The sequence below is a fragment of the Chiloscyllium punctatum genome, chromosome 12, assembly GCF_047496795.1.
Source record: "Chiloscyllium punctatum isolate Juve2018m chromosome 12, sChiPun1.3, whole genome shotgun sequence".
Classification (NCBI taxonomy): domain Eukaryota; kingdom Metazoa; phylum Chordata; class Chondrichthyes; order Orectolobiformes; family Hemiscylliidae; genus Chiloscyllium; species Chiloscyllium punctatum.
In genome coordinates, this window is record NC_092750.1 from 548,031 (window position 1) to 569,577 (window position 21,547).

Here is a 21,547-nt window from a genome sequence, read left to right on the forward strand (position 1 = left end):
ATAATTTTGGGGTCTGTCCTTAGTTGATTGAATGGAGGCCTTTACAGTGGATTGAGAGTCTGAATCGATGAAGTCCATCTTGCTAACTGCAGAAATAATGGGTGTAGACTTGCTGCCTGAGCTGTACCTGCTAGGCTTAGTAACGTGTTCAAAGTCACTCCATACAAAGGGGAGTGACGGGCGATGGGAAGTGGGGGTTGGCATTTCTGTCCAGAATCACATTCTGCCCTTGACAGTAATTTGTCCTGTTTTTAACTGTCCATTCATGAGTAGTAGCATGATATATGGAGAAGTCCGAGGAAGTCACTGATGCTCATCTGGGGAATCTGTGCAGATGTGATGTAGCTCTCTGGGCTATCATAATCCTGTAATTCCCAATCTGTGATTCAGGAGGCCTAAGGCACCCACATGCATCCATTTATTGATCTTACTCGATTGCTAATGTGCATCATGTGAGCTATGAAACGCCCAGTTTGTTGAACTTGCCTTAACCCAGCACTTACAGCCTGACCCTTTTCCCATCAACAGACAGTCACCAATATGGGAAGTTGTGGGAAGACAGTTCACCGAAACCACCGCAGCGAGGACCCAGTCTTCGTCCCAATTCCATGAGGAAACTAACGATTGAGAACTTCACTCTCCACAAAGTGCTGGGAAAAGGAAGCTTCGGGAAAGTGAGTCTGATGCCAGCAGCTTGAATCGTGGTTTATATCTGTCTTTGAGAGAAGATTGGCATCTCTCACATGAGGGTGGATCTTTCTCCTTATTCTCTGTTTGCAGTCCTTGGAATGGGGTTCAGTTTAAGTTCCAACATCTCAGTTATGTCTCTGTGGAAAACCAGTGGTGACACTGAAGTCTCTCTGGAACTCCCCGATGTCCAGCTGTGCCTCAGGAGTAGAGACAAGGTTAACTGAGCACAACTTTATGATGAACCTCATCTGTCCAGTTTGTTGGCCTCAGTGCCACAGCATGTAGTCAGAAGGAGTCCATCGTCACCTGTCCTCTCGCAGGGAGGCTGCTGCTCTTGACGGATTCCATCAAATTGCCCAATTCTCAAAGTTCTTAAGCATTTTTTTTGTTTGTGGGATATGCTGGGCCAAGCCAGTGACGCCCATTTATTGCCTGTCTCTCACTGCCCCTTGAGAAGGTGGTAATGAGCTGCTTTCTTGAACTGTTGCAGTTCATGTGCTATGGTTGGACCCACAATGCTGTTAGGGAGGGAATTCCAGGATTTTGACCCAGCGACAGTGAAGGTACGGCAATATAATTCCAAGTCAGGATGATGAGTGGCTTGGAGGGGACCTTGCTGTGGGTGGTGTTCCCATGTATCTGCTGCCCTTGCCCTTCTGGATGGAAGTGGACCTGGGTTTGCTGTGAACATTTGATTGCTCTGAATTGGAAATTTAAAAAAATTTGGATATTTCAAAACATCAAAGGTAAAAGCTCAAGAAAATGTTGATCAAAATTGAAATATCAACTCGTACCAAAGTGCAAAGTGAATGGTTTGATAGATTATGTGCGAGGTATATTTGGTAATTCCCGTGTTCACTGCAGGTTAGTATATCTTTAGTGATTTACCAGGTGCTTGTTTTGTTGACAGGTGTTACTCGCAGAGTTGAAGGGAAAGGGTGAGTTCTTTGCTGTGAAAGCACTGAAGAAGGACGTAGTCCTAATGGATGACGATGTGGAATGCACGATGGTGGAGAAACGGGTTCTGGCTCTGGCCTGGGACAACCCATTCCTCACCCACCTGTACTCAACCTTTCAGACCAAGGTAACAAATAATCACAACCTGAGAGAAATCCATTACCAAAACCTTGCTATCAGGCTCACTGCAGAGAGGAAATAGATAGATTGTTGTCACTGTATCACAAGAATATTTAAAGAGAAAAAATCTGGGAAATAAGTTTGTGGAACTGAATGGCTCCATCCTGTGGTGATGGTCAATAATTGTACAGTAAACTGGACAACTCTAGAGTCATAGAGCACGGGAATAGACCCTACAGCTCAACTTGTCGATGCTGACCACATTTCCTAAACTAGACTAGGCCTATTTGCCTGCATTTGGTTCATATCACTCTAAACCTTTCCTATCCATGTACCTGCCTAAATGCCTTTCAAAGGTTGCAATTAATTTTAATAGGCTTTTGGGTAGCTAAAGTGCTTGATTCAAATTGATTGGTTAAATTCAAAAGCTTGTTGTTTTGGTAAAAACTGCTGCTTGGCCTACTAACTATACATCCATTCGATACAAATATTTCTGTTTGGGTGCTCTGTGTACTTGCTAACTCAAACTGTGGTTCTCAGGCATCCGTTCTAATTTCTAGGCACAGAAAAAGTGCCATCTTTTAGAGGGACCACGCAATGCTTTATTCCCCTAGCATTTTACAAACACCAAATTCAAACTTCCTGCCTCCCAATCTACAATTACCCAAATTTGCAACAGTAGGGTAGCGGGTGGAAATTCAGGCTATCCCCGTTGGGCTAAATGGCTTCTGGCTCTGGAATTGATGCTGGTGTTAGTGGGTGGTTCAGGTAGGTTTGGAGACTGAGTTGGGATTCATGGGACTGTTGAACAGATTTATTCTGATGATTGGGTTGATGATGGATTGTAGATTGTGAGAAAATTGAATTGCACTCTGTGAATTCAAAATCTGAAAGTTGATGTTTTACTTTCATGGACAGGAGCATCTATTCTTTGTCATGGAATATTTGAATGGTGGTGACCTGATGTTCCACATTCAGGAAAAAGGACGTTTCGATCTGTACCGAGCGATGTAAGTCAATCCTCCATCTAACCTCGGTGGTGGTCGTGGTTTTCGAGTATTGAGCTAAACTATTCTACCCCACACTCCTCTCCTCATCTCTAGCTTGTTCACCCTGAGTTTCGAAACCACGCCCATCCTGAAGCAGTTTTGAGAGGAGCAGTTTACCCTCCTGTTCTGCCCAATATTGACCCCCTCAATCAAACACAAAACAGAATTCTGATCAGTAACACATGGGAGCTTACTGCGTGTGAATTGTCTGCCATGTTTCCTACATGACAGTAGTTATTGTAAAGTGCGTCAGGCTCTCTTGGAAAGGTGAAAGCTGCTGTAGGAAAAAATTCCCCTCTACAGTTCAGCTTCCTTTTAATCAGTTTGTCTGGAGCTAGATGTCTGCAGCTGAGGTTTTTTTAAATGTCCCATTGCCGTGAGATTAGTGAAGACTCCCAGATTGATGTTACCGTTCTGATATGATAATGTCAAATACTGTGCTGTGTTCTTGGATGTGAAATGTCAAAGTGCCAGACTCTCAACAGAAATTCCCTAGAATGCATGTTATGGAAAAGTCATTTTCACTGCCCATCTCTGGTTTCCCAAGAAGAATGAGGTGCTTGTAGGAGATGGAGGTGCTATCAAAGTAACTTGAGTTACTGTCCTCCATCTTGAGAATTGAATGCACCAAGGTGAGGCATGGCTAGAGTATCCAGTACCTATTGGCCAGTCGTTTTCCTGCGTTTGCACTCCAATCAGTCTGGACTTTGTTTTTGTTTGAAGTCAGCTCTGTTTGACCTCTCTGAAAGTTTGTATTGTGTTGTTTGGGAACTTGGGCTCTCGAAGAAAATGAGATTTTGGTGTTTCACTCTTTGAAGATGACAATTTTATTTTTAAAGAATCAAAACAGAAAAGTTTTTTGATTCTTTTAAAAGTATTGGACCAAAATAGCATTTCTAAGAAGGCACGTAAAGGACTAGATAATTTACATGGTGAGTGTTTATGACCCAGTAGAAGATGTAGATGGAGAGGCCAAGAGCATCTTCTGTAAAGAAGGTGAAATATTTGATAGCTTCAAGATAACTAATGTTTCCTTTTGAGTTAAGTGAAAAAAGTCAGTTAACCTGTGTCTTATGGAAGACACACCAAATAAGAAATTAAGAAATAAAGATAGGGTTAATACTTCACTGTGGTTCAATGTCTGTTAAGAATATTGCTGGGAAAAAGTTGAGACTTTTGCCGTTTATGGTAAGATCTTTTAAAATTCTTAGGTTTTTTTCCCCCTCTTCTATGTAATAAACTTGCGTTCTTTTGTTGAAAGTATGTTGGCAACCTTTTGTGAATATGTTCAGTCACTGATCTCTATGGTAATCAAATCACAAACCGTAAAACTTAGGGAAACCTAGAATGTTGATCCTAAGATCAGTCTTTGTCTGGTATGATTACTAATTGGGATTGAAATACTTCAAAAGCTTTTACTCAACGGTATGAGTACCCAAAGAACAAAGACCGAGCTAAGCTTCACTGTGTAATTGGTGAGTGGATCTTGTAGAATCTGTTGTAAAGTGTTTGATGGATGGCATATGTAACAAAATGGTTTGCTTCTGATTCAACAGGTTTTATGGAGCTGAGATAATCTGTGGATTGCAATTCCTGCACTCAAAGGGGATTATTTATCGGTGAGTGTGAGGATCATCCAGAGTTACAGGACACTGCACACTCTGTCACCTGACAGTGGGACCTCTTTTGGGGTAATTGCAAGTTGGTTGAGAGTGGAGGAAATGGGTCTTGTGGACCAAGTGAGCTCCGAGGTCGTGAGTGGAGACTCTATTCCCTTCAGTATAGAAACAGGCCCTTCGGCCCAACAAGTTTACACCGACCCTTCAAAGAGTAACCCATCCAGACCCATTCCTCTACCCTATATTTACCCCTGACTAATGCACCTATCACTATGGGCAATTTAGCATGGCCAATTTATCTGACCTATGCATCTTTGGAATGTGGGGGTTCTCACAGTCAACCCTATCTAAACCCCTAATCATCTTGTACACCTCTATCAAATCTCCCCTAACCCTTCTTTTCTCCAATGAGAACAGCCCCAAGTGCCTCAGCCTTTCCTCATACGATCTTCCTACCATGCCAGGCAACATCCAGGTAAACCTCCTCTGCACCCGTTCCAGTGCCTCCACATCCTTCCTATAGTATGGCGACCAAAACTGTACACAATACTCCAGATAAGGCCGCACCAGAGTCTTATACAACTGCAACATGACCTCAGGACTCCGGAACTCAATTCCTCTACCAATAAAGCCCAGTACGCCATATGCCGCCTTCACAGCACTATTTACCTGGGTGGCAACTTTCAGAGATCTGTGTACATGGACGCCAAGATCCCTCTGCTCATCCACACTACCAAGTAGCCTACCATTAGCCCAGTAATCCATCTTCTTGTTACTCCTACCAAAGTGAATGACTTCACATTTAGCTACATTGAACTCCATTTGCCACCTTTCTGCCCAGCTCTGCAACTTATCTATATCCTGCTGTAACCTGCCATATCCTCCTTCGCTGTCCACCACTCCACCGACTTTCGTATCATCCGCAAACTTGCTCACCCACCCTTCAAGTCCCTCCTCCAGGTCATTTATAGAAATGACAAACAGCAATGGTCCCAAAACAGATCCTTGCGGAACACTGCTAGTAACTGCACTCCAAGATGAACCTATACCATCAACTACTACCCTCTGTCTCCTTCCAGCCAGCCAATTCCTAATCCAAACCTCTAATGCACCCTCAATGCCATACCTCCGTAATTTTTGCAGTAGCCTACTATGGGGTACCTAATCGAACGCCTTGCTAAAATCCATATACACCACATCTACTGCTTTACCCTCGTCCACTTCCTTGGTCACCTTCTCAAAGAACTCGAGGTTTGTGAGGCACCACCTGTCCTTCACAAAACCATGCTGACTATCCTTGATCACATTCCTATCCAGATGTTCATAAATCCTATCCCTTACAATTCTCTCTAAGACTTTGCCCACAACAGAAGTGAGACTCACTGGCCTATAGTTACTAGGGCTGTCCCTACTCCCCTTGAACAAGGGGACCACATTTGCTATCCTCCAGTCTTCTGGCCCTATTCCTGTAGACAACGACGACATAAAAATCAAGGCCAATAGCTCTGCTATCTCCTCCCTAGCTTCCCAGAGGATCCTAGGATAAATGCCATCAGGCCCAGGGGATTTATCTATTTTCACCCTTTCCAGTATTCCCCGGAACTCTTCCCTACATACCTCAAAGCCATCCATTCTAATCACTTATGACTCAATATTCACATCAGCAACAATGTCCTGTTCCTGAGTGAATACTGACGAAAAGTATTGACTTAGTGTCTCTCCAATCTCCTCTGCCTCCATGCACAACTTCCCACTACTATCCTTGACTGGACCGATACCTACCCTAGTTATCCTTTTATTCCTGACATACCTATAGAAAGCCTTTGGGTTTTCCTTAATCCGACCAACCAAGGACTTTTCATGTCCCCTTCTTGCTGCTCTTAGCTCTCTCTTTAGATCCTTCCTGGCTACCTTATAACACTCAATCGCCCCAACTGAACCTTCACGCCTCATCTTTACATAGGCCGCCCTCTTCCCTTTTACAAGGGATTCCAATTCCTTATTAAACCACGGCTCCCTCACAAGACCCTTTACTCCCTGCCTGACTGGTACATACTTATCAAGGACACCCATTAGCTGCTCCTTGAACAAGCTCCACATATCATTTGTGTCCTTCCCTTGAAGCCTATTTTTCCAATCCATACATCCTAAGTCATGCCTCACCGCATCATAATTTCCCTGCCCCCAGCTATAACTCCTACCCTGCAGTGCACACTTCTCCCTCTCCATCACTAGAGTAAAAGTCACCGAGTTGTGGTCACTGTCCCCGAAGTGCTCACCTACCTCCAAGTCTAACACCTGGCCTGGTTCATTACCTAGAACCAAATCCAGTATGGCCTTACCTCTTGTTGGCCTGTCTACATAAACTGTTCTGACTGTGTATTTGTCCAGTCAATCTGGCAGTGATGGTTCAGTGAGTTCCTGGAGTTGAGGGTTGTAATGGCTGGGGGGATCTTAATGGGACGTTAAAGGTGGTGATTAGAGTATGATTGAGCAGATCATATTTGTAACAATGTTGTTGGAAATGGAGGCACTAAGATTGGGATCTTGAAAGGCCATTGCCAGTGAATCGGGAAGAACGTTTTGTTCTTCCAGAAGGAAGGCTTTGGAGGGGAAGTGGATTGTGATATTAAAGTGAACAAAGATGGCACCATCTATGATCAACAATGGAAAAGGGTTAGATCCAAGTGAGATGGGAGGCTGAAGGGGCTAGCTGCCACTGCATGGGCTGGGGAAGCTCCGAGCAAGAGTAGAAATCAGGCTAAGGACAGTGAACTCGGAACAGGAATGAGCTGGAAGTTGATGTTTGTAAAGTTAGAGAAACAGAGAGGGAAGCAGTGAAGATGTTTTGGTGACAGTCTCGGTTTGTGGTTTGGCCAATTGAGTATAAGGACTTTAAAGGACAGGTGAGAGGATTGCACCAAGAATGAAATGCTCAACCAAGGAGAAAGTGCTGAGGAGACAGGGCAACAGACACAGATGTTAGCATTGCCCAACAAAGCAGCTGCTTCTGCTCATTCACAATGGAAACCCTCACCCATGCCCTTCAGAATCTCAGAATTGTTATAACGCAGGCGGAATCATTCGGCCCATTCTGTCTGTGCCAGCTCTGAGCATATTGATTCGGTGCCCATCCCCTGATATTTCATGTGACCCTGTACATAATTCATTGATCTCTATTTATCATTTATGTATGTCACTCTCAAAGTCTCAGTTAAACCTGCCTCCAGCACGCTTCCAGGCAGTGGATTCCTAACCCTAACGACTCAATGTGTGAAAAAGGATTTTCTGCCAAATTCAGTTTCAGGAGCTGAGAAGTAAGTGAAACACAGGATTACTGCCCTCAGGATCCTGAGAAATACTACCTGCATGATGAGCTTCACCGTTTATGCAAAGGCAGATCAGAGAGGTAAACGCATGGCCTGAGGAGAGATTTAGATTTTTGGAAACATTTGGATCATTTTTGGGAAAAGAAGAAGCTAGGCTTCTCCTGAGCAGAAAAGGAACTAATGTCATTGCTGAGAGAATAACTAGTTTAGTGTGAGTGGATTTAAACTTGTACATCAGAGGATGTGGTTTGACTAATGGGCCTAGTTTTAGAAGTACCAAAGGGCAAAAGAGAAGATGGAGAACAGGGAAAAGGAAGTGAAGGAAGGCTGGTGTGATAAGTGAACAAAGAAAGCATAGCCTTCCAATTGGCAAGAAAGTGAAAGGCGGGGTTAAATTGTGCACATGCAAATGCATGGAATAGAATGAATAAAATTGGTGAATTTGAAGCTGAAATTGCTCGAGAGAAAGACCTGACATAGCATTGACACAAAGATGTCTCAAGCCAGAACAGGACAGGATATTTAACGTGGCGAAAGTGACGACTGCAGATGCTGGAGATTAGAGACAAGAGTGTGGTGCTGGAAAAGCACAGCAGGTTCGGCAAACCCTTCATGATGGATATTTAACATGCCAGATCATAAGGCTTTTAGTAGAAACAGAATGGGTAAAAAGGGAAGAAGTGCAGTAATCTTGGTCAGAGATAATACCTTTAGCCTGAACCCGATGTAGTTCCTGAATTAGAATCTACATGGTTGGAGGAGAGAAACAGAAAAGGAGTGGTGACCTTGTTGGGTATTTATTAGAGGGGAAGAAAGTAGAAGAGCATTTGTAGATAGATTACAGAAATCTGCAGGACAAGTAAAGTTGTGATGGTTAATGAATTCAATTCCTCAGGATAGATTGGGAAAAAGGTAGTGTGTGGGCCAAGGAAGGAGACAAATTCTGCAATGTGTCCATGTATACTGGAACAGTAACTTTTCCAGTCCTACTAGGGAGGGAGCTGTGCTGGATCTGGTTCCAAGAAAGGAGTCACGTGATGGCCGAGTAGTTTTATCACTGGACTGTCAATCCAGAGAGCCAGGAGATGTTCTGGGGGTTGGGTTCGAATCCTGCTATGGCAAATGGAAGAATTTGAATTCAATAAACCGCATATACATAAGATAGCACAGGAACAGACCCTTCAGCCCACCATATCTGTGCCAGCCATGATGCCATTCTAAACTAAGCCACGTCTGCACATGGTCCATATTTCTCTATTCCCTGTCTGTTTGTATGTCTTCTAAATGCCTGTGTTTTAAAACTAAAACCTGCCAGTCGCATCTCCTTTCAAACTTCCCCTCTCACTTTAAACTTATGGCCCCTATTATCTGACATTGCCACCCTGGGGAAAAGACTCTGACTATCCACCCTATCCATGCCCTTCATAATTTTATTAAATTCTACCTGGTCAACCCCTCAGCCTCTGATACCCTAGCAAAAACAATCCAAGTTTGTCCAACCTCTCCTTTTGACTAATCTGGAATTAAGAGCCAGTTACCAGGTTGATTCCAGGGATAAAAAGGCTGCCATATGAAGAACTTGGGCTTGTACTCACTGGAGTTCAGAAGAGTGAGGGAGGATCTGACTGAGGTATATAAAATGCTAAAAGGAATTGATAAGATAGTTGTTGAACAGATGTTCCCTCTTGTGAGAGTCTCTCATGACGACATAGTGAGTGGAGGTAGGTTCAGAACTGAGATGGGGAGAAATCCTCTGAGGATTGTGAATCTGTGGAACTCACTACCCCAGACTGCAGTGGAGGCAGTGTGTGGTGCTGGAAAAGCACAGTACCTCAGGCAGCATCCAAGGAGCAGGACGTTTTAGGCAAAAAACCCTCATTCCTGATTAAGGGCTTTTGCCCATAATATCGATTTTCCTGCTCCTCGGATGCTGCCTGGCCCGCTGTGCTTTTCGAGCATCCACACTCTCGACTCTAATTTCCAGCATCTGCAGTCCTCACTTTCGTCTTCGTGCAGTGGACGTAGAATCAATCACCGGATTCAAGAAAGTATTAGATATGTTTCTGATGAAAAGCTGAATTTCCTACTCCCGCTTATAATTCCTACGTTCCAAGAGTCTAATGGTGACTATGAATCCATTGTCGATTGTTGGGAAAACCCATCTGGTTCACTAATGTCCTTTAGGGATGAAAGCCTGTATCCTTAGCTAGTTTGGCTTATGTGACTTCAGACCCGCAGCAATGTGGTTGATTCCCAGCTGTCCGCTGGGCAATTAGGGGTGGGCAATAATTGCTGTCCTGGCCAGTGGCCCCCTCACTCCATGAATTTTTTAAAAAGGCCAAGTGCAGAACATCAGAAAGGAGGAGCTCTTGGAAATTAGCACTAAAAGTCGATCCAGGATTAAGATCACAGCCTGGAAAAGGGCAGATTTTAGGGATCTAAAAGTTGATTATTTTATCCACCAAAATGCATTACCAATGAATTTAGATACAAGGAGGGGGAGAAGAAGAAATGTAGTGGTTTCACATGGCAACAATTCGCCAAAGGCCCTCAGACAGCACCTTCCAAACCCTTGTCCGATCTAGAAGGACAAGGGCAGCAGATACATGGGATACTGCAAGTTCCCCTCTAAGCCACTCACCAGCCTGACTTGGAAATATATCGCTGTGTCTTTACTGTCGCTAGGTTAAAATCCTGGAGCTCCCCTTTATAACACCCCTATTCCCTTCGTAAACCTTGTGTCATAACTCAACAAAAAAAAGCAGCTCTCCACTACTTGTCCCAGAATAACTGAAGAGTGGCTGGTACCTGGCCTTGGTGCCCAGTCACAGACACTTGGAGAAAGTGAGGACTGCAGATGCTGGAGATCAGAGTTGAAGAGTGTGGTGCTGGAAAAGCACAGCCAGTCAGGCAGTATCTGAGGAGCTGGAGAGTCAATGCTTCGAGCATAAGCCATTCGTCAGAAATGAGGGGTGGCCCAAGAGGGCTGAGAGATAAATGGGGGTGGTATGTGGCTGTGGGTAAGGTAGTTAGGAATGCAATAGATAGATGAAGATGGGGGAGGGAGGAAGGAAATGTGGAATCTGGTGAAATCCACACTGGTCCTGCGTGGTTGGAGGGTCCCATGGTGGAAGATGAAGGTGTTCTTCCTCCAGGCATCAGATGGTTAGGGTTTGGTGATGGAGGAGGCCAAGGGCTTGCATGTCCTTGGCGGAGGGGGAGTTAGTGTTCGGCCACAGGGCAGTGGGCTTGGTTGGTGTGGGTGTCCCAGAGATGGTATCTGAAATGTTCTGCAAGTTGGCATCCTGCCTCCCTGATGTAGAGGAGACCACATCGAGAGCAACAGACACAGTAGATGATCTGTGTTGAAGTACAGGTAAATCTGTCAGATGTGGAACGATCCTTGCGGTGCCTTGGACTGAGGTATGGGGGGACGTGTGGGGCAAGGTGCTGAAGTTGGAGGGTGGTTTGGTGGGAGGCGTGGACCTAATAAGGAGGCATTGGTCTCTCTGGAATGCAAATAGGGGTGGGGAGGGAAATACATCCCTGGTGGTGGGGTCTGTTTGTAGGTGACAGAAATGGTAGAGGATGATGTGATGTATCTTGAAGTCGGTGGGATAGAAGATGAGGACCAGGAGGGTTCTGTTCTTATTGCAATTGGAGAGGGGTGTTGTTCAAGGGCAGATATGCAGGAAGTGGAGGAGATGTGCTGGAGGACATTGTTGACCATGTGGGAGGGGAAATTTGCAGTCTTTGAAGAAGCAGCCATCTGGAATGTTCTGTGGTGGAGTTGGTCTGCCTGGGAGCAGAGGTGGAGGAATTGCAGATAAGGGATAGCATTTTCACAGGAGGCAGGGTGGGAGAAAAATTGGCCTCCCAGAATTTTGCTCCCGTCCATTCTCTGCACCTTGTTACTCCAACCTCCCTGCACCTGGATGTAAACCTATCAGCTGCATTTAAGAGAGAGAACCTGTCCATGATTGGAGGAACAAGTCCTTATCATTTCCTTCTATTCTGTTGATAGGTTGACGTTTTCCTGTTTCTGCTGGTGTTAGTTTGGACAACTCTGACCTCAGTCAGCAATCTTTCTCTGGGTGAAGCTTGCTCTGCACACACCCACAGTGCTGGGCTGTCCTAGATATTTCCTTCCACACTGTTTGAATAAAAAAAGAAATTTGAATACAATTCACAGTGGGTTCCAGTGCCTTGTGTAGCAACACCTTCCACAGTTTCCTTGATTTAAAGCAGTCCTTTTCCAACTTTGGTCCACACTCCAAATACAGGGTAAACTAAAGAAATGTGATCTTTACAATCTAATTCTGTCAGAACGTCAAAACTTAATTTTCATGGCTATTTAAAATATTGTGTTTAGGTTGTATGTTTGCTCATTGTGCTAGAAGATTTGTTCTCAGATGTTTCATCACCATGCTTGGTAACATAATCAATAAAGCGTTGGTATTCTGTCTGCTTGCTATTAGTGTGCCTTGGTCTGTTGTGGTGGGTGATATCACTTCTGGTTCTTTTTCTGAGAGTTTGGTAAATGGAGTCCAAATCAATATGTTTGTTAATGGAGTTCTGGTTTGAATGCCAGGCCTCTCGGAATTCCAGTGCATGTTTTTGTTTAGCATGTCCCAGGAAGGATGTATTGTCCCTGTCAAACTGGTGTCCCTCTTCATCTGTGTGTATGGATACCAGTGATAGTTGATCATGTCTTTTGGTGCTCATGTATTCTGGTGACTAGTTTCCTGCCAGTCTGTCCAATGTAATGTTTGTTGCAGTCCTTGCAGGGTATTTTGTGTATGACGTTCATTCTGCTGCTTGTTGGTGCAAGGTCCTTTTTTAAATTTCATCCAGAGCTGTTTTAGTGTGTTGGTAGGTTTGTGGGTTATATAATGCCAAGGAGCCAAAGTAGTCTCGTCATCATCTCCAAGATGTCTTTAATATATGGTAGTGTCTCTGGGCTTGTTGTGTCTTGTTTAGGTTTGTTGTGTAAGAATCGATGGATTGGGCTTATTGGGTACCTGTTGTTCTTGAATACATTTTGTCTAGGTAATCTTCACAAATTTTCACAAAAATCACAAAGTATTGTTTTTCAATTCTTAGTGTCTAGGTTAGTAATCTCACATTTTCCATAAATTATCGTTATAATTTAAAAACTACAAAATAACTTCCCAGTTTAACTCTCTTGGTCTTTTGTTGTAGGGATCTCAAACTGGACAATGTGATGTTAGACAAAGATGGACATATCAAAATCGCTGACTTTGGGATGTGCAAGGAGAATGTGTTTGGAGAGAACAGAGCTACCACTTTCTGTGGAACGCCAGATTATATTGCACCAGAGGTCAGTGCTTTCACCATGCTGGGAATCAGTCCAGCAGCTCTCTGCTTCATTCCCGGGGATTCCCTGAGAGAGCAGGAGGAACATTGTTGCTCTTGGGATCTGTCCTGCTGCTACTTGTGACAATTGTCCTGTCTTGTGTTTTCTGACTCGCTCTAGTGTTCGCTCCCTCATGTACCTTGTGCTGGACTCTATGGGCCCAGGCTGCCTTCCTCCCTAGCTCCACATCCCAATTTCTCCCTGCTTCAATCTCTCAGAATTTTGATCCCTCTCTTTGATGTTTCCTTTGCTGCTAGATCTTACTGGGCCAGAAGTATACTTTCTCGGTTGATTGGTGGTCGTTTGGGGTGCTTCTATATGAGATGCTGATTGGTCAGTCACCGTTCCATGGTGATGATGAGGATGAGCTGTTTGAGTCAATCCGGGTGGACACTCCTCACTATCCTCGTTGGATCACAAGGGAATCCAAGGACATCCTGGAAAAGGTACGTAACTGCCTTTTATGGCAGGAGCATTCAGTCGTTTCTCTGAAGAACAGTTAATTGAAGGATTGATGTCATCCTGCTCTGATCAAGTCCAATTGAGTTGAAAACCAGAGAGGTAATGTTGCAGCTGTACAAGGTGCTGGTGAGGCCACACATGGCGTACTGTGGAGTTTTGGTCTCCTTACTTGAGAGAGGATGTATTGACACGAAAGGGAGTGCAGAGGAGGTTCACTAGGTTGATTCCAGAGTTGAGGGGGTTGACTTATGAGTAGACTGGGATTATATTCATTGGAATTGAGAAGAATGAGGGAGGACCTTTTTTTATAGAAACATGTAAAATTATGAAGGGAATAGATAAGATAGAAGTAGAGAAGATCTTTTCACTGGCAGGTAAAACTAGGACAAGAGGCCATAGCCTCAAAATTAGAGGGAGCAGGTTTAGGACTGAATTGAGAAGGAACTTCAACCAGAGGATTGTAAATCTATGGAGTTCTTTGCCCAGAGAAGTAGTTGACGCTACTTCAGTAACATTTTTTAAAGCTAAGATTGATCCTTTTTTGAACAATAAAGGAATTAAGGATTACAGTGAGAGGGTAGGTAAGTGGAGCTGAGGTCATGAGAAGATTAACCATGATCTTATTGAATGGCAGAGCAGGCTCGAAGGACCAGATGGCCTACTCCTGCTCCTAGTTCTTATGATCCATTCTGGATCATTCAGTCTGGAGACTGTGTGTGTGTCATGTTCCATTTGTGATGTTGTGATACCTTATATCTGAAGCATTGAAAAACTGACTGTATTCATTGCAATCTTTGCTTAACTCCTCCTTGAGATTACTTGGTATCTAAAATCAGTGAGAAATTAGACAGGTGTAAACCCAGCAATCAGTTCAATCCTTGGGGAATGGGCTGTTGTCTTGCCATGATTAGAGTGTTGCTGGAAAGGCACAGCATGTCAGGCAGCATCCGAGGTGCAGGAATATAGACGTTTCAGGCAGGAGCCCTTCATCAGGAATGAAAGGGCTCCTGCCTGAAACGTCGATTTTCCTGCTGTTTGGATGCTATCTGACCTGCTGTGCCTTTCCAACACCGCTCTAATCTTGACTCCAAGCTCCACATCTGCAGTCTTCACTTTTGCCGTTGTCTGTATGGCTCAACACCAATGGTTTTAAATATGTTGGCTTTTTTTATAAAAAAAACCCTGCTCCATATCTCCCCCTATCTCCAGCTTTCCAGCCCTCCAAAATCTCTGTTTTTAATTGCAGCCTCTCCAGCAGCTCCATGTCTTGAGCTGCCTGGGATTCCCAACCAAAACTTATTTTTAATTCAGTTCAGGTTATGGTGTCTTGCACATCTGTGTGAGGCTTTATAGGTATGTGAACCAGCACCTCCTGGCCCAGAGATAGAGACACTACCACTGAACCATTCAAGGTCCTTGGGACTTTGTATTATGTTTTTTATGCTAAAGGTCTGGAAGTAGATTATTACAGTTTGTTGCTACAGATATCACCTACACTTTGATTCTTATTTCAGCTCTTTGAAAGAGATCCAACAAAGAGACTTGGCATTGCAGGAAACATCAAACTACATAACTTTTTCAAAACCGTGAACTGGACAGCATTAGAGAAAAGGGCAATTGATCCTCCATTCAAACCCAAAGTGGTGAGATTCCCCTCCTGCCTCACCCTGTTGAAGCCAAACAATTCATCACTGTGCCTGTCTTTCGCTCATGACCTCCCTCCTCCTTCTCCAGCTTCCCCTCCACCCCACCCCATCCACCACCACCACCCCACCCCACCTCTGTTTCTCCCTCTCACTCTCTTGTTAAATCTCTGTGCGTAGAGTTGAGGAGCCACAAAGGGAAAAAAGACAATGATGAATGTTATGTACAGGCCTCCTAGCAGTAACCAGGATGTGGCAAAGCAAATAAATCAGGAGATAGAATAGGCATGTAAGAAAGGCACTATTACAATTATCACGGGAACTTCAATATGCAAGTGGACTGGGAAAATCCGGCTGGCAACAAATCCTAAGGAAAGGAATTCATGGAATGTCTGAATTTTGTTTTTGTTTAGAGCAACATGTGGTAGGTTCCACCACGGAACAAACCATTCTAGATTTGATGTGTAACGAGGCAGACTTGATTAGGGACGTGAAGGAACCTCTAGAAGGCAGTGACCATTATATGATAGAATTCATCTTGCAGTTCGAGAGGAAGATGATTAAATCATATGTAACGGTATTACAATTGAGGAATTGACAAAGACCTGAGGGAAGAACTGGCCAGGGTTGATTCATTGAGGAGGTAACAAATAAGTTTGACAAAAAGAGTGGACATGACATATTTGGATTTCCAGAAGGCCTTTGACAAGGTGCTGCACAGGACACTGCTACAGAAGGTAAAAGCCTTTGGTGTGAGGGACAAGATGATAACTGGCATGGAGAGAGGATTGGCTGATGACTGGCAGAACTTAGCAGGTGGGCATAAAAGGGTCTTTTTCAGGATGGCAGTGACTAGTGGAGTTCTGAAGGGGTCAATGTTGGGACTACAACTATTCATGCTATACGTTAATAATCTGGATGAAGGAATTCAGGGCATTGTTGCTAAGTTTGCAGATGACACAAAGGTGGATGGACAGGTAGTGTTGAGGAAGAGGGGAGTCTGCAGAAGGACTTGAACAGGCTAGGGGAATGGGCAAAGAAACGGCAGATGGAATTCAAGTTATTCATTTTGATAGGAAGAAGAGGTGTAAGGCTAATTTCTAAAGGGGGAAAAACTTCAGAATTCTGAAGCACAATGGGACGTAAGATTCCTAGTTTAGTATTCTCTCAAGGTTAACATGCAGATTCAATTGACAGTTTGAAGACAAACGCAACATAAGCATTCATTTCAAGAGGGCTGGAACACAAGAGCAGGGATGTTCTGAAGCTGTATAATGCTCTGGTCAGACCACATTTAGAATGTTGTGAGCAGTTTTGGGGTCTGTATCCAAGGAAGGATGTGCTGGTATTAAAGAGGGTCCAGAGAAGTTTAACAAGAATGATCCTGGGGGATGAAGGGCTCAAAATATGGGGAGCAGATAAGGGCTCTAGGTTTGTACTTCTAGTTTAGAAGGATGGGTGGGGGGAATCTGGATGAAATGTACAGAATTTTGAGACTTCTGGATAGCTTGAATGTGGAGATGATGTTTTCACTTTAGAGAGACGAGGACCTAGGGCACATCCTCAGAATGAAGGGTTGACCCTTTAAGAACTGTGATGAGGAGGAATTTCTTCAGCCAGAGGGTAGGGAATCTGTGGAACTCATTGACCTCCACAGCCCTCTGTGGCAAATCATTCAGGTTTGTGATTGTAGGGGGATCAGAGGTTATGGGGAGGAGGCAGCAGAATGGAGTTAAGGAAAAGACCTGCCACGATTTGAGTTTCAGAGCAGACGCAGTGGGTTGATTTGGCCTAACTCTGCTTCTACATCTTATGGCATGCTACCCCCTCCTTTTTTTTTTATTTGGCTCCATCTCCCTCCCTCCCTACCACCCTACCTCCCCGGCCCCATCTCCCCGCCTCCCCGGCCCCATCTCCCCGCCTCCCCGCCTCCCCGCCCCCATCTCCCCGCCTCCCCATCCCCGCCTCCCCCTCCCCGCCCCCATCTCCCCGCCTCCCCATCCCCGCCTCCCCCTCCCCGGCCCCATCTCCCCGCCTCCCCGCCCCCATCTCCCCGCCTCCCCATCCCCGCCTCCCCCTCCCCGGCCCCATCTCCCCGCCTCCCCGCCCCCCCGCCCCCCCGCCTCCCCGCCCCCCCGCCCCCCCCGCCCCCCCCCGCCCCCCGGCCCCCCCGCCTCCCCGCCTCCCCGGCCCCATCTCCCCGCCCCCCCGCCCCCCCGCCCCCCCCGCCCCCCCGCCCCCCCCGCCCCCCCGCCCCCCCGCCCCCCCGCCCCCCCCGCCCCCCCGCCTCCCCGCCTCCCCGCCTCCCCGCCTCCCCGCCTCCCCGCCCCCCCGCCTCCCCGCCTCCCCGCCCCCGCCTCCCCGCCTCCCCGCCCCCGCCTCCCCGCCCCCGCCTCCCCGCCTCCCCGCCCCCGCCTCCCCGCCTCCCCGCCCCCGCCTCCCCGCCCCCGCCTCCCCGCCTCCCCGCCCCCATCTCCCCGCCTCCCCATCCCCGCCTCCCCCTCCCCGGCCCCATCTCCCCGCCCCCCCGCCTCCCCGGCCCCATCTCCCCGCCCCCCCGCCCCCCCGCCCCCCCCCGCCCCCCCCGCCCCCCCCGCCTCCCCGCCTCCCCGCCTCCCCGCCCCCGTCTCCCCGCCTCCCCGCCCCGGTCTCCCCGCCTCCCCGCCCCCGTCTCCCCGCCACCCCCGCCCCCGTCTCCCCGCCTCCCCGCCCCCATCTCCCCGCCTCCCCGCCTCCCCGCCCCCGCCTCCCCGTCTCCCCGCCTCCCCGCCCCCGTCTCCCCGCCTCCCCGCCCCCGTCTCCCCGCCTCCCCGCCCCGGTCTCCCCGCCTCCCCGCCCCCATCTCCCCGCCTCCCCGTCTCCCCGCCTCCCCGCCCCCGCCTCCCCGCCTCCCCGCCCCCGCCTCCCCGCCTCCCCGCCCCCGCCTCCCCGTCTCCCCGCCCCCGCCTCCCCGTCTCCCCGCCCCCGCCTCCCCGTCTCCCCGCCCCCGCCTCCCCGCCCCCGCCTCCCCGCCTCCCCGCCCCCGCCTCCCCGCCTCCCCGCCTCCCCGCCCCCGCCTCCCCGCCTCCCCGCCCCCGCCTCCCCGCCCCCGCCTCCCCGCCTCCCCGCCCCCGCCTCCCCGCCTCCCCGCCCCCGCCTCCCCGCCTCCCCGCCTCCCCGCCCCCGCCTCCCCGCCTCCCCGCCCCCGCCTCCCCGCCTCCCCGCCCCCGCCTCCCCGCCTCCCCGCCCCCGTCTCCCCGCCTCCCCGCCCCCGTCTCCCCGCCTCCCCGCCCCCGTCTCCCCGCCTCCCCGCCCCCGTCTCCCCGCCTCCCCGCCCCCGTCTCCCCGCCTCCCCGCCCCCGTCTCCCCGCCTCCCCGCCCCCGTCTCCCCGCCTCCCCGCCCCCGTCTCCCCGCCTCCCCGCCCCCGTCTCCCCGCCTCCCCGCCCCCGTCTCCCCGCCTCCCCGCCCCCGTCTCCCCGCCTCCCCGCCCCCGTCTCCCCGCCTCCCCGCCCCCGTCTCCCCGCCTCCCCGCCCCCGTCTCCCCGCCTCCCCGCCCCCGTCTCCCCGCCTCCCCGCCCCCGTCTCCCCGCCTCCCCGCCCCCGTCTCCCCGCCTCCCCGCCCCCGTCTCCCCGCCTCCCCGCCCCCGTCTCCCCGCCTCCCCGCCTCCCCGCCTCCCCGCCTCCCCGCCTCCCCGCCTCCCCGCCCCCGCCTCCCCGCCTCCCCGCCCCCGCCTCCCCGCCTCCCCGCCCCCGCCTCCCCGCCTCCCCGCCTCCGCCTCCCCGCCTCCCCGCCTCCCCGCCCCCGCCTCCCCGCCTCCCCGCCTCCCCGCCCCCGTCTCCCCGCCTCCCCGCCCCCGTCTCCCCGCCTCCCCGCCCCCGTCTCCCCGCCTCCCCGCCCCCGTCTCCCCGCCTCCCCGCCCCCGTCTCCCCGCCTCCCCGCCCCCGTCTCCCCGCCTCCCCGCCCCCGTCTCCCCGCCTCCCCGCCCCCGTCTCCCCGCCTCCCCGCCCCCGTCTCCCCCGCCTCCCCGCCCCCGCCTCCCCCGCGCCCCCGCCTCCCCGCCCCCGTCTCCCCGCCTCCCCGCCCCCGTCTCCCCTCTCTCTCCTATATTCCCCCTCCCCCCCGCCCCCCCCCAAACCACCACCCCTCCCCTCATCGTCCTCTCCTCACGCCCCTGCTGTCCTCTCCTCCTCTCGCCTCACCCCCACACCACCCTTGTCCTCTCCCATCTCTCCCATCTCACCCTTCTCTCCCCTCCCACCTCACCCTCTCCTCTACTCTCCCCTCCCCTCCGCCACCCTTTCTCCCTACGATTTCCCCCCCCCACCGTTCTCTCCCCGCCCCCCCCACCATTTTCTTTTCCCACCCCCCTCTCTCTTCTTCCCTCCCCCCCCGTTGCCCCCTTCTCTCTCTCTCTCTCTCTCTCTCTCTCTCTCTCTCTCTCTCTCTCTCTCTCTCTCTCTCTCTCTCTCTCTCTCTCCCCTCGCGCCGTGCCCCCCCCTCACATTTTTTTTTTGTGTATTTTCAGAAATCTCCTGGTGACTACAGCAACTTTGACCGAGAGTTTCTGAGTGAGAAGCCACGCTTGTCTCAGGGTGACAAGAATTTGATTGACTCCATGGATCAGTCTGCGTTCCATGGATTTTCCTTCATTAACCCCAACATGGAGCATCTGATCAAATAATTGAGAAACGACGAGCCCTCCAATCACTCTCCTGCATTTCATCTGATTTGATTGGACACCAGGGATGGGAGTTGGGACTGTTTGTTTTGGTTTTTATCTAATCCACCTGTTCGTCTTGTGGCTATGAGTGATTGAGGTTGCCCATTCTTTGGGTGTTAGAGTGGCCATCACTGGCTCCACATTTGGCCAGTGGGGTGGGGGTGGTGTCTGGGCATGGTCTCTGGTTGCCAGGTGACATGCAGTTGAGTTTATTGTAAAGCTTTTCTGAGAATAGTGAAGCAAAGAATGGTCATCAATGTTTTTAAACTCATCATCATATTATTATCTCTGATTAAAGTGTACATTACTGTAAATGTCACCTTCAAATTATAGTTTCTTTTCATCAGCTCTGAACAGTGTTTCTATTTACTGTGAGACAGACCTGGTGAAAGTGTTTAGGACAGTTTTCAAAATCATTCATGGGATGTGGATGTCGCTGGCTGGGCCAGCATTTATTGCCCATCTCTAGCTCCCCTCCCTGAGAAGGTGGGGTGGAGCTACCTTCTTGAACCTCTGCAATCCCTGTGCTGTAGGTAGACCCACAATGCCATTAGGCAAGAGATTTCAGGATTTTGACCTAGCGACATTGAAGTAACACTGATATATTTCCAAGTCAGGACGGTGAGGGCTTAGCGGGGACTTTAGAAGGATGGTGGTCCCATGTATCTGCTGCCATTGTCCTTCTGGGTAAGATAGAAGTGGCTTTTGTTTGGAAGGTGTTGTCTGAGGATCTTTGGTGAATTCCTGCAGTGTATCTTGTAGATAGTACATACTGCTGCTACTGAGCATCAGTGCTGGGAGGGAGTGGATGTTGTACCAATTGAGTGGCTGCTTTGTTCTGGATGGTGTCAAGTTCCTTGACTCTTGGTGGAACTGCATTGTTCCAGGCTCGTGGGGAGTATTCCATCTCATTCTTAACTTGCACCTTGTAGATTTCAGAGAGGCTATGGGGTGATAGGAGGTGAGTTACAGGATTCCTAACCTCTGACCTGTCCTTGTAGTCACTGTTTATAAACCCCCCACCGATCTGTCGATTTGAAGTGCAGTCACTTGATTAAACAATGAAAACTAAGGAAGCAGTTTTGTGCACGTCAAGTTCAAAAAAGACAATGTGGTGGTTTATTGAAGATGGTAATTGCCTGGCACCTTTGTATAGTCAATGGCATTCCTAATCAGCCCAAGCCTGGGAATTATCTGGGTCTTTTATGGTGGCAAAAATCTGAGATGTGCTTTTTCCCACTGGTCAAATGAAGGGCAATGTTTGGTTCTAGACTGATGCAGAAGGCTTAGTGCCAACTGTGTAACATGTCCTGGGAATTCAGAAGGATGGAGTAGGATGTAATCAGCCCTTTGTCTGGAATCAGTCAGCCAACCAGTCAGATGGTTGGTTGGTCATGATTAGTTTACTTTCATAAAGCAGTGTTCACTCCTTAGGACATTCCAACAAAATCAGCAAGAATTGAACAGAAAGGTGTTAGTGACATGAGTAAATCTCAGATCATTCTAAACCGAGCCTCCAAAAGGTGATTCTGAAGAGCTCCTCATCAGACAAATGCTGGTTATGTGAAGAGTGGATTGACTCAGGAAGGATATTGAAGAG

The 21,547-nt window shown here is 48.9% G+C and overlaps 1 protein-coding gene across 2 annotated transcripts in view; it reads left to right on the plus strand.

The window, feature by feature from the left end:
* Positions 1–20,293, plus strand: part of LOC140483534 (protein kinase C delta type-like) — a 97,038-nt gene extending 76,745 nt beyond the window's left edge. For both annotated transcript variants that reach the window (XM_072581704.1, XM_072581705.1), the window contains exons 11-18: positions 529–674; positions 1,601–1,774; positions 2,686–2,777; positions 4,373–4,435; positions 12,967–13,105; positions 13,399–13,587; positions 15,118–15,246; positions 19,753–20,293. In XM_072581704.1, coding sequence (XP_072437805.1) covers positions 529–674; positions 1,601–1,774; positions 2,686–2,777; positions 4,373–4,435; positions 12,967–13,105; positions 13,399–13,587; positions 15,118–15,246; positions 19,753–19,908 — 1,088 coding nt within the window. In that variant the 3' untranslated portion in view covers positions 19,909–20,293. The remainder of the gene's footprint in view (positions 1–528; positions 675–1,600; positions 1,775–2,685; positions 2,778–4,372; positions 4,436–12,966; positions 13,106–13,398; positions 13,588–15,117; positions 15,247–19,752) is intronic.
* The last annotated feature ends 1,254 nt before the right edge of the window (positions 20,294–21,547 follow it).